Genomic DNA, 17,742 nt, shown 5'->3' with positions numbered 1-17,742 from the left:
CCAGGGAAACCTTAATGAGCTGGGCAAGCTTTTAATGCAAGGATCCTTCAGTGTCTGGACTGATCATAAAAAGGGTCACACAAAGGTGAAAGATTTGGCACGCTTCAAGCCAATGCAGCGACACCTCTTCCTCCACGAGAAAGCAGTCCTGTTCTGTAAAAAGCGAGAAGAAAACGGAGAGGGATATGAGAAAGCACCTTCTTACAGCTACAAACACTCCTTAAATGTAAGACACTGATCAGTCCTGAAGGTCAAGGGTACTGAGGACTTAGCCTGTAGTAATACATCATTCTAGTTTTATCTCTGCAGACCTGTGTTGCAGCATTGTACTGGGAACTTCACCCTTTCAGACAAACCTGACTGGTGCTGCAGGTCTGTGTTATTTTGTGTTGCTGTCTGTCCAGCTGAATGGCAGTTGCATTAATCACACAGAAAATGTAGAGCAAGGTAGTGTAAAAAACATGTAGGATTTGGTGGTCTGGATTTTAAAAGCGACATTTTACATGTCAGTCTCAATGTAATGTACCTAAACTCTTCTTCCCTCCAAGATAGCCAGGCTGGTACAAAGCACTAAATCTCTTGTGCAGATCAAATATTGTTAGCTATTCTTTTCCTTGTGCAAGAAGCCAGATGGGGTTTTCCTTTTCAGAAATAAGGTGCCAAAGAATACCAATAGCTGCCTGCTTCTGTTTTTAACATAATTGCAATGCAGTAGGTCAGCTTCTGTTCTCTTTGCTTCCAGATGGCTGCAGTTGGAATAACAGAAAATGTCAAAGGTGATGCAAAAAAATTTGAAATCTGGTATAATGCAAGGGAAGAAGTTTACATTATACAGGTAAATAACATGGCACTACATTAAAAAAAAAAAAAAAAAGGGAGAGAGAAAAGAGGAGAAGGAATCTAACCTTAAGAAGATCTGGAGGTTTTTTTCCTCTGTTATATCACTAATAGTGTGATGAGGAAATGTAGGAAGAAAAAGAAAACCTAAATCATATTTCAATGGAAGAGTTTTCTGGGGGAAAAAAATAATCATGTCTTACAATGCCCATAGAGGATATTGTATACACCATTACTACAGCTATCACTGGAGTAGTGGATGGCTTGGGAGATGAGGTTGGACTGTAGCACATGTATAGCCTCTGCCTCAGCCTGTTCCAGTGGCTACAACCAGTTTCTGTTCATGGAAGGACTGGAGAGGGAGCTTTGTCTGTCCCTCTTGAAGGATTCCTCTGAGGCTATGCTTTGGCATGCAGCTGTTTGCGTAGTAAGTATTCTGTGCTTGATGGCTGATTGTATTTACTTTTGGATAGGCACCAACCCCTGAAGTTAAAGCTACTTGGGTGAATGAAATAAGAAAAGTGCTGACAAGTCAACTGCAGGCATGCAGAGGTAAAATACTTTGGAGATTTTTTTTCCAAATTTCTTTTAATGTGTTTTCTCTCTGATCTTCAAATCCTGCCCTGTAGATCTTCCGTGTGTAGGACACAAATCAATATTAATAGTTCTTTTTCCTTCCTCCATTACAGAAGCTAGTCAGCACAGGACACTAGAACAAACACAGAGTTTACCTCTACCACTACCAGCATCATCTTGTGCAAGGTAAGTATGTTGTAACATCAGCCTGGCTGTCTTGTGAATATGCTCATACATCTGGTTTGCAGCTCTTCATTGCTCCTATCCCTTAATACTCATCCTTGTGTTTTAAGGTTTTGGTTTAGTTCTCTTTCTACTATAAAGCTGTAAAGCTGGGAGTTTAAACATACCCAGAACTGTTAAACTGAGCAGCAGTGGCGTGGGCTTTGCCAATCAGTAGAGAATACCACAGAAATGTAATTTTCTTCACCATCCAAAATTCTGGTGGTGTTATGTGTCTGCTTGTTGAACAGCTGATTATATACATTACACTCCAGATAAGAGAGTTTTATGCAGCAGCCTTTTTCTTCCTTTACTTTTCTTTTCCTCTACCTGGATTAACTTTTTCTTCCTTTTCCGATGTCACGTAACCTTCCCTTCTGTCTTTTCCACAGCAGTATCATTTCTCTGTCCCTTGTTCTTTTACTCTTATTTACTCTATTTTTAGCCTAAGTAATGTGTAAATTCCTCCAGTGCCCCAATTTCTGGGTGAAGTTTTTCTTTCTTTCCATCCTTCACCATACCAACCTATATATCCTTCTGTTCCCATCTGTTGTTTTGCCCTTGCCTGACACCTCTCTTCAATTCTCTGCTACTCTCTCTGGTTTTTCATATGTGTATATGTCTATCCATAAGCCCCTGTGCTCATATCCATATGGTGTGTGCTCAAATATGTTCTGGTAGCTCTCTGCCCTGAATCTTTTATGCATCTACTTATTGCTCAGGGAGAATTCCCCAGATACATCGTATTTACAGAGTGTCTTTCTCTATGCCATTCCCAGATGGAGTTGTGACGGGAATGCACTGCAAGGTCCCTCATTTGTTCCTGTATTAAGAGCTTCTGAAAGGCAGAGTTTATTCCTTTATCTTTCTTCTTTTTTTCCTAGTACTTCCAGGAGGAACCTGTTAGCTGCAAGTGAGTGGAAGTTGTCCTGAGCCATCTGTCCAGTAGCTCTCACTACCATACTACATGGGATTGCAGTTAGTTAGGAGAGGTGTTTCTCATTTCTATGTTCTCAAGGTTTTTACATGTACAATCACCAATGACTTTTTCAATCCTGGAAGCTACAGTCTGGGAATCTAACAAATAAATGGTTTTCAGCCTGTATATCTCTATGTAGAAGCCTGTGACTAGATTGATTGTCTTCATTTTCTTCTAATAAACAGTCCTTCACGAAATCACATCAGAAATACCAAAAAAATGGAGGAGAAGAAAGCTGATATCACAAGTCTAGAAGGTTGTGGCACTACAGTAGCACCAAAGTACCCCGAGAAAGGCAAAGGTGAGTTTGCCCATACATGCTGTGGTCTTTAATTGCAAGGAGCATGCCTGCACTGCAGATGCACAGGGAGATCCACCAGCAGAGTAGCCACGGTAGTGCAGGGGAGGCAGCAGGACTCCTGAACAAGCAGGCTTTGTTGTTTACAGCCCTAAGGCAGCCTACCCACAAAGTGCTGCCCAAGTTGCACCAGTGTGCTGGTCCCATCTGCCCTTAGCTTGGGATTGATTTCTGCATTCCAGTGTGTGGTGTGGACAGGCCCAAAGCCATCTTGAATGGATGGTAGGCAAAAGCACGTGGGAACTATTTGTTATAAGGCCAAAGTCTGCAGTAGGTCTTCTCTTAGAGCTGCCCAGCTTCTCGGGGTTCTCTTTGTCTGAAAAAAAAAATTCTTGGTATTATCTGGTCTAAAGAAAGGTTGTTTTGTTTTGTTTTTTCTCTTTAATTTTTTTCCCATCATGGAAATTATTTATTGAACCAGTGGCAGTACAAGCCCATGCACAGCAAGAACAGCCGGACACTTGTGTTGTACCTGGATTTTCAATTGTCCTTTCTCATCCTAACATGCAGGGTCCCTGGCACAGCTGCAAATGACTTTTTGTCTTGATCTTTTCATGGCCTTCTCCCTTTTCTTTCTGTGTCTCTCTCTTCCTTTGTAGACAACACTAGCTCTACCTCAGAATGCTCTGTACTGTCAAAAAAGCGCTTTACACTGCAGGGCTTTACTAACCTCAAAAGTCAGAAAGGTAATTTAAAAAAAAAAAGGCTAGACTGTTTTCTGTGTAAAGCTGTAACTGAAGTATCACTTTGTATGTGTGTGTAGTGTGATAGGTTTTCAGTGTACACACTAGCTTGTTCTTCCAAGGTCAAGCTAGGTTCCTTAGTCGGTGCCTCTGACAGGGAGATTTCAAGGGAAACAAGCTCCAGAGTGGGAGGGGGAGATGCAGCTAGGAAAAGTGGGGCTGTGGAGATGCAAGGGAAGGAGCACGGTTTCCAGTGCCTCCAATCTCACTGTCAAGGCCAAGGGCAGAGTTTATCGTGCCCCATTCCTGTAGAAAAACTAGAGGAAGGAAGTTGTCTTCTGACCGGACACCTGGCCTGCTTCTAGCTTCAGTGGATCTGCCCCAAGTGCATTTCTACTTGGCAAAAAGGAATCAAGGTGATTCTGTGAAGGATTTATAGAGGATTTTTTTATGGGCATCCTTGCTAACAAAACTCTCAAAGCATAAATAACTACAGCAGAATGTGTCTGATGTTGTTTTGTTGGGTAGAAAAATAAGTAAGAATTTCCCTATTCTTCCAGAAATGGTCTTTGCCTCATTTTTTCTAAAACAGGCAATAAGAGTTTGAGACCTTTCTTGCTTCCTCCTGCCAAGTAAGCACACTGGTACAATCACTTCTTGCTTTGAAGAGCTGTCTTTGAACAGTCTGAATTGCATTAAGATGATGCCACTTTCTCAACAGCATGGTAATTTTTTTCCCCCAAGCATCTTTCCAGAATGCCTGTTTAAAACCCAATTACCTTTGAGTTCTTTCTGGAGAGACTCTAGGGTTGTGTATCTAATGCTAATGAGGTGAGCACTAATGTCCCATGCTTGCCTTGACAGAAACTCCATCTCCTTCTGCTAAAAGCCAGACATTGCCAATGATCCTTCTTACAGGACCAGGTATTGCTGTAGCACTAGATTTACATTAAAATGATTGCTTAATTTGGTAATGTTTGTCTGAATTTGAAGTAAATTGTATTCAGTTGATGTCTACTTAATTTAGAAAAGTTTACATATATTTTCATCTATTATGGTAAAACAAATTTGTCAATTTATCTTCATATAACTACTTGTAAATAATTAATTCCTTCTGCTGCCATGCACTAGTGACAGCTAAAATTAGATTACAGAAATCCACTTGTTTTCCAGTGTAAACTCAAAGGTATTTAGCATGCAATCCACCTATTCTCTTTTTTCCAGTTCTTCAATATCTCTCTTCTGTGTTTTTTACCTATTCATACTCCTGCAGCTTCTCCTACCAGTCCTGACAAAAAAGCCAAACGGCACGAAGTAGTGAGTGACCCAACTCCTTTTGGTTTAAGAGGTACAGTGATGCCACATCTTGTACTCCACAAGTACTCACACATCCCTCATGTAATATGTTACATCAGAGTGCTGGGAATACCTGTGTGATGCTGTTGTGTGCAGCACTGTTGACTGGATCTGTATATACTGTTTTTGATAGCACAACTGGTTGAAGTTTTACCTTGGTTTTAAATAAAGCAGCATATGGGTAACTAGTTTTTAGAAGACACTGGGAAAGAGATTTGTTGCTGAAGAAATAGCCAGAAACTGGGTGTTTAATGGAATTACAGGATTATCCAGCTGCTCTGCAACCATGGTTTTCCATGTGTTAGAATCCTTCTGTCACTGTACCCCTTGTGGAGAGGATTTATCTTTTAAAAAAGAAAAAAAATTCCAAAAGTCAGATCACTGTCATGTGGAATTTCCATTTTAGATCTGCATTTATCACTGCAGTCACAACCCTGTTGCATCTTTCTTTGGGTGATAGTAGGCAACTTTTACCACCCTGTGAACCCCAGATTACTTAACTGAACCCCTTGCAGCAGTTTGCCTCCCATCCTCCCAACTCACAGCTAAGCAGAGCATAGAAAAGCATTTCAGTTAACCCATTTCTAACCAGCAGGGCTGTTGGTGAATGTTTGAGTGCAAATCCCTAGGCTAATTAACTAGAGTAGTAGAGAGTACAAGGAAAGCAATTCCCTTCTTCTGACTCTTTCCACCACTATGTCCTTTAGAAAATATTAGTCTAAAGGTGAAGCTGTTTCAAACCCTACCATCAGCCTCCTCTCCAGGTTTCTGAAGTCTTTGTCTTGTCTGTGGAAATGGTGCAAGCTCAGCTGCTGTGCTGGCAAAACTGCAACACCGTTCACCTTGCTGAGCAGCAGGCAATGTAATCCTGGGCTAGACAGGTGCAGAAACTCCACAAGGGTGCATATGAGAGTTACAAGGTTATTTTTCTGCAGGTAGCAGGCAGAACTCTGAGATCTCCAGGTACCATGGAAATTCTGAGGGCCCAAAAATGTCTGAAAGAAAAGGGTGTTCTGTGGCCTTTTCCTCAGGTGCTGGAATTTTCCAAGGAAGAGGATCACTTGATCACTGCTTATTTACAGTAAAATTATTGTGTCCTCGGAACAGGCTTATCTGATTTGCTGTTCTGTCCCAGAAGCATCTTACTTTATGAAAGTGCTAAACCAAGTAAATTAATTTAAAACATCTATTAACTTCTCCTTCTGTCTTGCATCTTCCAATCCCTTTTCTGACACTTTATCTCTTCTCCTTCCCCAACTCAAAGAGGGATAAGCAGGGAGCTGACCCAGGCATTTCAGGATGAAACTGGGGCAGGTGATGGTCACAGTGCCCAGTGCAGGGTGCATGGCCCCCATTCATTTCCTTTCGCTGCTGTATTTCTGTGATTTATGCTGAAGTGAGCTCAAGCAATATGAATTAGAATTACATATTGCAGGCAGATCATAGCACCTTGAAGAAACCTGTTTGATTATTTCTGAAGAGAAGCAGTTAATGAATTTCTTGGTTTTCCTGGCGTCATTATATCTAAACTCATTTCTGAATAACCTTGTTTTTTCTCAAGACTGCCTGCCCTTTTCCTACCTTTCCTGCCTTTATAGGGAGCTCTGATGTTAGTCCCACCCTGCAGAATACACACACACAGATTGAATGTTCACACATAATTTCGGTGCCCATAGCTTGCTAATGTGAATACTACCATGGTGACAACTTCCCTTCCCAGGAGGAGATGGGCTTTTATATAGACTTGTTAATTGTGGAGTGCCAGCTTGTATGAGGAGGAGTACTATTGTTGGTATGGCAGGATCAGGCCAGTCTGCTCTTAGCACATCAGCACAATATAAGAAAAGAAAGAGGCTGAGAACAAGAGCTGTTACCCAAAATGTACCAGAAGAGCAGGCCAGTGAGTATGAGGTTACAGGCATTTAGAGTGTTAGGAGAAACCAAGTTTTCTTTTGTTGCATTGTTCTTAACTTGGAAATAACAGAAGTGGTTTCAGCTGTGTCCAACAAGACAACTACAAGATGTAAGCTTCCAAGGAAATTTTCATGGAATACAGCAGAAATTTATTACTCAGTTTCTTCACAGATGGAAGTTCATTCTTAACCCTGGACAGGGCCAAATGGGTCAGTACTTCTAATCTTGTGCAGGTCACTCACCAGCATAGGCAAGGTAAAAATCCCACTGTTTGGTGTGCTCTGGGTGTGATTCCTTTCTATGATTTCTTTGGCTTTACTCTGCACTGCTCAGGTTTTTCCTAATGCACTGACATGACCAGCTGGGCGACAAATGCCTCAGGAGCAGTGATAAGCAAAAATGCTGGTGCTTTCTTAATTTAACTAATAGTTACATAAAATGGGAAGTTTGTTCTTCTTTTCATTCTTTTCATTGAGTTTCACTGTTGTTACTATTTTGCTTGAAACGGAAGCTTGCTTACAAATACTTGTCTCTTTTGACTTTTTTTCATTATGAGCTCAACACATTTATTAGTAGCCGCTGAACTTGGTGTAAAGCATCCTACTAATAAAAATTAATTTAATTTTATTTGAAAGAGAATTTTGTGCACTCTGGATATGATTCAGCTTTATGAATAAATTAAATGCTTCACCCTGAGAGAGAAAAAGCAGTAGGAGTCAGGCAGGAGATTGTTGTGGTGTTTGTTGCAGTGATGTAACACCAAGATAAGTCAGAGTAATTAAGTATTCTTGTGTCAGCCTGAACATTCATAAGTAATGGGCTACCTTGTCAGGTGAAGTATAGAGTGCTTGTAGCTTGTGTGGAATTTTTTGACAGTTGTCAACAGTGTGAAGGAGGCAAGGCTCATCTATTCCTTATTCTAGCAAGCCAGTTAGGTGGCTTTGGGTGTTCAACCTCTTCCCAAAAAGTGTATGTTCCTGTCTTCTGCTTCCTCCCAAGGAAAAAGAGTATCTATCTCTCGTTCATCTTTGTATAATATATATTTATTATACAAATATTTATATGTATTTGCCTTTCAGTTTGCATTCTCTCCATTCATTTCCCTTCATATAAATCCAAAGGGCTAAATTCACTTCCATGCATAGCCACAACTCCACTTACTCAGATGGAAGCAGGCCAACTTTTGCCAGCAGTGAATTTCACCCAGTGACTGTAATAACCTCCCTGGGTACAGTTTTCCTCCTGTTTATGCTGATCACTTACGAGCTTTTCAGTGGGGAGAATGTTTCTCCCAGTCAGTGGCTCACTGCTGCGAAGTTAACTGTTGGCTGTTCCTTCCCCAAGGTTGGGCCAAACCATCCCATTCTCTTGATGCATCCGAAGAAAATGATGGCTGGTCTAGTGCTGAAGAACCGCTGAATTCATCGGATGCGGAGGAAGAAGGAGGAGGAGGGGGAGGCGAGATGAAGCTGGTAACCAGAAAAGCTTTCCTATGGAGCTAAGCAAGGGATACCAGTACAGTGTGTGTGCCAGGATACAGAAATGCTTTTGCAGCTGGCAGGAGGGGAAATGTCTGCCTTGAAATGCTCAGCTGGGCAAAATTCCCAGGGCAATGGAGAAGAACCCCTTCTCTTAAATCAGCCCCATTTTTGTACCTTGGGGAGGTCCGTCTGTGGCTCTGCACACCTGCGGCCCAGTGAGTCGTGGCTGCTTGTGCCATGGTACAGCAATCAAGTGATGAGAAGTTCAGCTACCATGCCAATAGACTTCCACACAGACACCATAGCATGGGTTTGCCAGGTTTTCTTTTTCTTCTGGTTTTATTTTCTGTAGACACATGAATTAGCTGTTGTAATGGGAACATTTCACTGAATGTTTTTCAGGGTATGAGAATTAATGTATTGAATTTGCATGCAATCAATCAGCAGAATTTTACTGCCTCAGTATTTACACCATCTTCAGCATGTAGGTACATGAGAAAGAAGGGAAAAGTACTATAATTACATAACAAAAGCTGCAACATTCCTTAAAGTACTCAACAGAAATAATTTGTTTTCTTTCCTCTGTGTGCATTTAGACTCCTGGTAAATATACAGTTGTGACTGATTATGACAAAGGAGTTTCTGAAGAATTTACAGTGAAAAGTGGAGATCTAGTTCAACTGATTCGTGAAGGGGAGGATGGACTTTGGTACGCAGATCTGTGTTTGGAAATTTTTATACGCAGAACTGTGTTTAGAAGGCAGATGTTTAGGGCAAAACTTTCAAAGGCATCAAATGAAGCAATCTGACTTCTAATATTTTTATCTATTTTTTTTAGGTTTGTAAAGAACCTGAGCAGTGGTAGAGAAGGTTGGATTCCAGCAAGCAACCTGCTGATGCTCATAGGCAACTCAAAATCAGCTCAATCTTTAAGCAGCTCTGGTAGGCTATTTATTTTAAATGAGATTATTGTCTCTTTGAAGATTCCTTTTATCAAAGAAAGTAATGAAAAACAACCACTATATAATATTTTCTTGTGGGTTTTTTTTTCTCCCTTTCCCAGAATCAGGCACTGCCTCCAGCACTTTGAGCACATCATCAAGTTGCAGTGATAGCTGCAATGTCAGTAGCACCAGCTTCTCTGACATTAAGGGCTAATATGAAATGTTCATCCAACCTCCCTGGAAGGTAAATCTGGAGATTGTCATTTGCTGCAGAGTTCTGGACTTTGGACTTCATTGGAGAACCACAAGTTCTGTGTTGCCAACTCTGAGTATTTTTAGTGGTGACTTCCACAGGTTCTCCCAGAAGATCCCAATGAAAAGTGCATGGAATGTGAAGTTGTAAATAAAAGTAAAATGATTTGAAATAGGATTTTGTAGAGGTTTCTGCTCTGAAGAGCTGTTAGCATAAAGCGCGTTTTCTCTTTGACACACAATCAGGTTTCTGTAGAACTTTTTGTAACAGCCAGAATCTGAATGTGAGCAGACAAAATGTGTTCAATGCTAAATGCTCATTGTAAACTAATAGCATAGCAATCACTGTACAGGATAGGTATGAGGAAAATAAATTTAAGTTTACAATTTCTTCTCCCCAAGAAACCCTTTCTCCAAGGACATACCTCGGTCAATGCAGCGAATGGGACTCTTACGGCAATAAGGAAGGAAGTTTGGTCCACCCTTTCCTCTTGGGTTTTCAGGATATTCTCCTGCTCCCTAGAGGCAGGGATGCAGACATGACCAATTCACTGACCACAACAACATCAAAATAAACTATTACTTTATCCTTTCCAACATTTTAGTGACTTGTGCAATGGAATAGACAACCAAATTCTTTACCAAGATCACTGTGTTTACACAGCCTTGGCAATTTAGAAGTATCTTTTTCCTTATGCAGGTGGACAATGAAACACAAATGTTCTTATTCACTAAATTATTTTTTAATAAACAGTAATTGCATGGTTACTTTCAGCTCTCACAATTAATGTGCAGCTACAGCCAGAAGAAGGTATTGTAACTGCACTGGGGGTCAAGAGCCTTCCTTCAAACAAACCTATGAGGGCTGGAAATCCAACACATTTTTAGTCCATAGTGTTCCAGATTAATTGAAAGAGAAGAAACCCCAATGACATAACTTTTCTACGAAAGGGGAGCACAGGAGAAAAAAACCTTAGAGAAGAGTCAGATTTATGCTACAGATAAGTATTTTAAATTTTTTTAAAGGAAGGGTTATGCTAAACTTGTCAGTTTTCAGGGTATGATGTAAGCCAGTGTTGCAAGTTTTCTCTTTGTCAGATGTTCTTTGCACACCTTACAGTACAAAACTAAGTGCAGGTATAGAATACTGTATTCATTCCTTTCCATCTCTCAAATATTTTTGCTTATATGAAAACAGGTTTAACTGATTCATGCACCATATTATTTAAAAATAATGGGGACATAAAGAGCATAACTTTTCAGAAGCACTAAGCACAGCAGATTATGTCAATGGGAACTGTGTTAATAATCAGATTCTTTGACGGCTGAGCCCTGAATTCTATCTTTATGCCAGAATTTTATGTTTTAGAGGCTGCAGAGTAGAAAACTTAAATGACAAACACTCCTAAGAATGATGCAGAAGCAACCCTACCCCATATGCAATCAAAATGCAGCTGACCATGGTCAGCACAAATTAAAGCATGTATATGCACACACACATATTTCTGCACATATATATGTGCATGTATGTGCTTGTGTGTATAATATATGTACGTGTAGATATGTATATGTGTGTAGATATAATGTATCAATGTAAAAGATGTATTTATAGTCTTCATGCTGCTGAATGTGTCACTTTACAATTCATAAATACTTAGGTTTCTTGCAATACTTCAATATAAATGCTGATCAGGGTTTTACTTCAGGCATCTTTTTCAAAACAGAAATCCTCTGATCTTTTTTTTATTATTCCATATAATACTGTGCTGACCAGGAATATTTAGTCTGATATTTAACAATGGAATAGCAACATGAGATTCATCTTATCTTCATCTATGTAAGTTATTTTGTAAATTATCTGTAACATAATTTACTTATATATTGCTGTCATTGCTTGGATGAGACTGTCATTTCATTTCTCACTGCAGCCTCATTTGTGTTATTTCAATGGTTTTTTCCACATCATTGCACTTTAATACAACCCATTTCACCATTTCCTTTTTTACTGCTGTTGTGAATTAGAAGTTCAAAGTCAGAGGTCTCTACTGTAATTAATTTGAATAAATTTCAGCGCTTCTTGCTGAATGCCTTTATATAGACATGCTCTGGGGTTTATTTTATTCACAATCTTGAAACCTTTTTGTGGGTATCATATTAAAACAGAGAGAGGTTCTAGGATTTGGAACAGAAAACCAGATCTGTGTATTCAAATCCTCAGCCTGCTCATTCTGGGACCATCTCAGCAAAACACCATTTCACCTTCGTGATCACATCTCACTTAGAATCACTTGCCTGGCACTAGGGAATTAAAGGCTGTCTGCAGGCTGAGGATAAAAAATGAAAGCCATTGCCAGGTAATTGGATTTATTCCCTTTTTCCCACACACCCTTTTCTGAAAGAAAGCACATCACTGTTGGGTTTTCCCGAAGAAGGCTGTGTATCCATGGATCCTGTGGTATTAGCAGAGCAAGTTGGAGGTCTGCATCTGGCCACGGCTGGGTGAGAAACCAGACACCATGTTCACCCTTGCTGCATCTGAAGAGGAACTTAACTTGTACATTCACTGATTGATGGCTTTAAGGACCATCATGCCATGGTAGGAGGTGAATTTAACACTGACTGGAGTGATTTGGGCTGAGCTGTTGGCCATGTGCATTACTTGAACCAGTTACGGTGTTACTGAAACTTGACTGCTTTTTGTTTACTCTTGATCTTGTTATCATGACAGCTCCCTCTGTAATAGGCAGTCCTACTTTTCTGAGCAAAAGGAGATCCAACCTTTTTGAGAGGACCCACATCATACTTGTTAGAGCAAAAGAATGAAAGAATTCCAGCCCAAATGTACCTTAGTAAAGAGTAAAAGTAAAGGGTTTTCTATATAAAAACCTAATAATGATTGGTTTCTTAGGTCACTGTCTCCAAGTTGGGGCACAGTGTTTCATAGATACAGAAGCAGTTTGCTAGTTGGAATATAAAACATTTTCTCCATCCTGCACAGATGTTGTCATTCAGCAAAAATGAGGAAGTTGGACCATCACTTAACTCTAAATGACTGGAACTCCCATTCCCTTTCTCAGTGATATGTTAGATGTTACTGTGAACTCCACTGTGAAGTTTGGAGTGTCCACACAAGTTTCCAGAATTAGAAACCTCCCTTGATGTATTTGGCCAGAACCAGATCTGCCTGGTATAATGAAGCAACCCAAATTCAGGGGTATTCAGGTAAATTCAGGTAAAAATAATAAAATCCCTTAATTAAGGATGCAGGAATAGAAGAGATAAATTCCGTTGTTCCATAAGACTTTGTGTAAACTGTGTTTAGAGACTGTATTACCAAAATAAGATATTTAGATACTGAAGTACCTTCTCTGGGCTTTCATTTGAAAGGAGAGAAATTTTTATTCATTCCCCATCCGTTGACAGGGCAGCGAGGTCCTCACCTACATTTAAAAGACTATGGATTTGCTAGTGGTGCTTTTGTAGCTGTGATGGCCTCAGGACAGTCAAGAAAAGGTTTGTACTAGAGTTAATATCTCTCATTACCAACTGAGATATGTGGCATTAAACAGACAAACTTTGAGGCACACTGCCTTTATTATCTTTTTCTTCCTTTGTTCTCTCTATTTTCAGATATCCTTCTCAAGCAGTGAAAGAAGAGAGAAAGAAATAGCCCACATCAAAATTTAAAAATACAATGTTAAGCACTTGTATTCAGATATTGTCACACAAAAAAATTTTCTTCCCATCTTCTCTTTCCTCTTTTTGAGAATAATTGCTATATGGGGATACAGAACTCTGTCAAACAGGCAGATAATTTTCTCCTGGAAAGTGGTTCTATTTTGAGGTCTAAATCTCAAATAATTTGCTTTAAAGCTTATCAGCATAGAACTCATCTATTTATAGATTAGTCTAACAGAAATGAGAAATTATTAACTTGCTCAAAGTCTTTGCTTTTAGTCAGTCTGATAAATGATTGATGGCAAGCTGCTATTGCAAATTCAAGAAGCAGATTGTTACTAAAGCTTTCTTACCTAGACACAGCTTTGTCAGTTTACTCAAATGATCTCTGATTGCCTCTTCAAAATGGAATTAATATTGATTTATTTTTTTAAGTTGTTCTGAGTATTGACAACAAAACTCATGTTGAAATGACCAGTGACTTGTTGGATCAGATCAAACTGCCCAGTTCCCAATAGCTTCCATACATACCTCCTCTTCAACCTAAAACATGAAACTAAAAATAACAAAGTTGTTAGAGTGCTTCTTTTAAAAATGTCAGCAGGAAACAAAGCAAATATAAAGAAGGACATGTTCTGAGACAACATCATGTCTTCAGGCTCATGTTTCTACTTTAGATTTTACTCCATATTGTTAACATTTTTCATGTTTAATTTTTTAACTTTCTTATTTTTTTTAAATAAAAAACTTCGGCACATCAAAATATATCCTAAATCATATTTTCTAAAGAGCTGTTCCCAGACTGATTCTAGTAGCACCTATGAGCATTAGGGGTACATGTCTGCATTAATATATATTAATTTTCAATTGAACTGCAGTTCATTTTTCTTGGAATTGCTCAGAAAACATAAGCCAAAGCTGAAGCCCACACTGGAAAGGAGATTTATAGAGCAGAACTACAGGGCTGATCTCATGAACTAGAGCAAGACCACACAAGAAGGAAAACAAAGTAACACATAGGGATCTTCTGGGGAAGAAAAGCAAACTGTTTCCTCCTCTGGCTGGTGACATGGTTTAACCCCAAACAGGAGATGACCATCATGCAGCTGCTCACTCCCACCACCCAGTGGACTGGGGAGGAGAATCAGGAACAGAAAAGTAAAACTTGTGGGTTGAGGCAAGAACACTTTAATAAATGAAACAAAGTAAAATATAATAATAATAATGATAATAAACTAATTATACCCCTAGTAGTAAGAGGGAGAGAGATAAAAAACCCAAGAAAGGACAAGTGATGACTATACAATTGCTCAGCACCAGTGACCAGTGACCAGCCCAGCCCTGGAGCAGCAATCATCCCCTTCCACTTAACTCTTCCAGTTTATATATTGGGCATGACTTCTAAGAAGGGAATATCCCTTTGGCCAGTTTGGGTCATCTGTCCTGGCCATACTCACTCATGGTTTCTGGTGCAGCTGCTTACTGGCAGAGCATGAAACTCAAAAATAAATCCCTCACTTATGGTAAGCACTACTGAGAAACAGCAAAAACATCAGTGTGTTATCATTATTCTCATACTGAATCTGAAAAGCCCAGCATTGCATTGAAGAAGATGAATTCTGTCCCAGCTGAAACCAGAACAGTACCCAACCCTTATTCCATACCACTTGTGTCATGCCAGGTCCCACACTTCCAAATACCCCATCACCTTTTCCATCTTTTGATAGATCTACACAGATGCCATTCTCTTGGTCTATAGGCCATCCTTATAGAAGTCCACTGAATTCATTCAATCCATGACCCTGGTCCTCATCTTTCATAATAATTTTTCAGGGCAGGAAATACGGCACTTGGTGTTTGATTGTTGCATGCTGAAAACAGTTCTGATTCCATCACTGCACAACCATCAGTTGCATGGTGTGAAGAGGGGACCTTTCCTTCAAACATCCAATGCACCACCAGTAACCAGGGTGTTAGGGGGAGATGTGCTTCAGTACCAGTCACCTCCAAAGCCACTTGAATGCCTTCATAAGCTGCCAGGAGCTCTTTATCAGTTACAGTACAGTAGCTTTCAATCCTCTGGAGTCAATGTGGCTCCAAAAGCATATGGATCAATCTTGAGTCTCCCCAGTACTTTCTGCCAGAGGCTCCAGGCAGGACTGTCTTCCCTGTCCGTGGTGTAAAGCACATTCTTTACATCTTGCCCTGTTCCAACTGGCTCAAGCGCTACATCAAGAACTACCATTTGCTTGACTTGTCCAAAGGCTTGTTGCTCAGGGCCCCAGTTGAAATTATTCTTCCCAGTCACCTGATAGAGAGGGCTGACAATCAGACTGCAGTTTGGAATGTGGATTCTGCAGAAACCTGGAGCACCTAAGAAAGCTTGTATGTCTTTCCTGTTAGTTGGTGGAGACACTGCTGTTATTTTATGATCACATCCATTGGGATGTGGCAACACCCATCTATCTCACTGTTGTATTTCCTAAAGCTGAATCTCCTGTGCAGGTCCCTTGACCTTTACTTTGTTTTATGGCAAAACCGTCTTTCAGAATGATTTAGACTATTTTCTTCCCTTTATCCAAAACTTCTGCTGTATCACCCCACACGATGATATCACCAACATACTGCAGGTGGTATGAAGCTTCACCCTGTTCTGGTGCCTGCTGGTCTGTCCATGGTGGATGGTGGGGCTGTGCTTCCACCCCTGGGGCAGTCAATTTCAGGTGTGCTGGACAACCCCCCGAGTGAAATCAGCTGGAGTGTGAGTAGCGCCAATGCTCGTTAACAGAATTGGTGTAACTTAGAGCCTGTTGCTGGAAATCGAATCCCTTTCCTCCTCCTTCGCGTAGCAGTGCTTGTCATGGGGTTTGGGGCTAGGTGTAATTATTAATAGTCCCCAGTAGATGGCTCCCCAAATACAAAGGGGGGCAGCGATGCTGAGGACACACACCGGGTTCGTTTCGCAGCCAGGGATTCTATCAGCTCAAAAGCCGATACTAGGAAGTACAACACCCGAAGGCGACAAGCACCAAAACAGCAAACAAATGCTGCGAGTATTGCATAACACAACCCTGAGAACAAGCACAACCACTCTGGTGGCAAATAAATCAGCACTGTGACCAGTGACTATTAAACCAATGCAATGAAGGCTTATAACAAACTTGTTTTAATACTCTATGGTCAGATCAGACATCATCTCAACTTTCCAGGCCCTACATTGAGCACCAAGGGGACTGTCATGGTTTAATCCCAGACACCAACTAAGTACCAGGCAGCTGCTCCCTCAATGCCAACCTCCCTGGGAGATGAGGAGGAGAATCAGGAAAAACAGGTTAAAATAAGAACATCGTAATAATTGAAGCAAAATAAAATATAATAGTATTAATAATACTAATGTAATAATATTAGTAGTATAAAAAGCAGAGGCACAGAGAGAAAGAAAAAACCCAAGAGAAAAAGTGATGCACAATTGCTCACCACCGACTGACCAATGCCCACCTGATTTCCAAGCAGTGATCTTCCCCTCCCAGCCAAGTACCCCCAGTTGATGTACTGAGCATGAGATTCTATTTTATGGAAAATCCCTTTGGTCAGTTTGGGTCACTTGTCCTGGCCATGCTCTCTCACTGCTTTTTGTGTAGCTCCACACTGGCAGAGGATGAGACACTGAAAAGACCCTGACAGGAGAAGCACTGTTCAGCAACAGCTGAAACATCAGTGTGTTATCATTATCCTCACACTGAATCCAAACCACAGCACTGTACAAGCTACTGAGAAGAAAATTAACTGTATACCAGCTGAAATCAAGGACATTTGGGGTCTAAGACTGTAAGGAAGTGGAGCTCTTCTTTAAAAACACAGCTCTTTAAGCAACAAAGTAGGAAACTACTTCAACCCAGCTGAAGTTACTAAGAAGCACCTTTGTGATGAGATCTGTCAGTATGAAATTCTTAAAGAGCTGTAATGTGGTCCTGGGAGTGCAGAATCCTCAGTCACCCTTCTCAGGTTTATCCTGATGGAGCCTAATTTCATTAATTTTCTTGGAAGAAGGATGGTCCCCATATGAACTGACTCTTGTTCCCAGCCCTTGGGCTTCTTCCTGGGCTCTAAAAATAACTGTTTGGCTGTATTCCCAAGAAATAAAAGCAAAACCTTTCCGGTTTAAGGGTTGCCAGCAGAGGAAGGAAGGCAAAAGGAAAATACTGCATCAGACTCTTACAGGATTTGCACGTTACAAAGAAGGCAGAGGTTGCAGAGCTGCTGCAATGCCACTGTGGAGTGGCAGCTACCCCACCCTGCCTGGCATGGAGACGCCCACCCAGCAAGGAAACAAAGGGAGTGGGGGGCATAGGTGCAGACTCAGGCTGGCCTTAGGCAGAGAAGGCAGAACTTCATTCTCTGATCTGTGTGACTCATGCAGCTAGATGGGGCTAGATCTTTTCCAAGAAGATGAGCTAAAAAG

The 17,742-nt window shown here is 40.6% G+C and overlaps 1 protein-coding gene across 7 annotated transcripts in view; it reads left to right on the top strand.

The window, feature by feature from the left end:
• MCF2L (MCF.2 cell line derived transforming sequence like) overlaps positions 1–11,701 on the top strand; it is a 98,241-nt gene extending 86,540 nt beyond the window's left edge. For 6 of the 7 annotated variants that reach the window (XM_082279358.1, XM_082279360.1, XM_082279359.1 and 3 more), the window contains 9 exons: positions 5–226; positions 743–835; positions 1,311–1,389; positions 1,527–1,599; positions 2,800–2,915; positions 8,270–8,397; positions 9,003–9,115; positions 9,245–9,348; positions 9,470–11,701. In XM_082279358.1, the coding sequence (XP_082135484.1) occupies positions 5–226; positions 743–835; positions 1,311–1,389; positions 1,527–1,599; positions 2,800–2,915; positions 8,270–8,397; positions 9,003–9,115; positions 9,245–9,348; positions 9,470–9,564 (1,023 nt within the window). In that variant the 3' untranslated portion in view covers positions 9,565–11,701. Of the gene's footprint in view, positions 1–4; positions 227–742; positions 836–1,310; positions 1,390–1,526; positions 1,600–2,799; positions 2,916–3,571; positions 3,659–4,519; positions 4,580–4,928; positions 5,004–8,269; positions 8,398–9,002; positions 9,116–9,244; positions 9,349–9,469 lie in introns of all 7 variants that reach the window. The other variant, XM_082279364.1, reaches the window with a different exon arrangement.
• Positions 11,702–17,742: the final 6,041 nt, after the last annotated feature.

Source organism: Coloeus monedula, assembly GCF_965178545.1.
Source record: "Coloeus monedula genome assembly, chromosome: 3".
NCBI lineage: Eukaryota > Metazoa > Chordata > Aves > Passeriformes > Corvidae > Coloeus > Coloeus monedula.
Note: the sequence above shows the minus strand (reverse complement) of the source record. Positions and strands in the feature narration are given on the sequence as shown.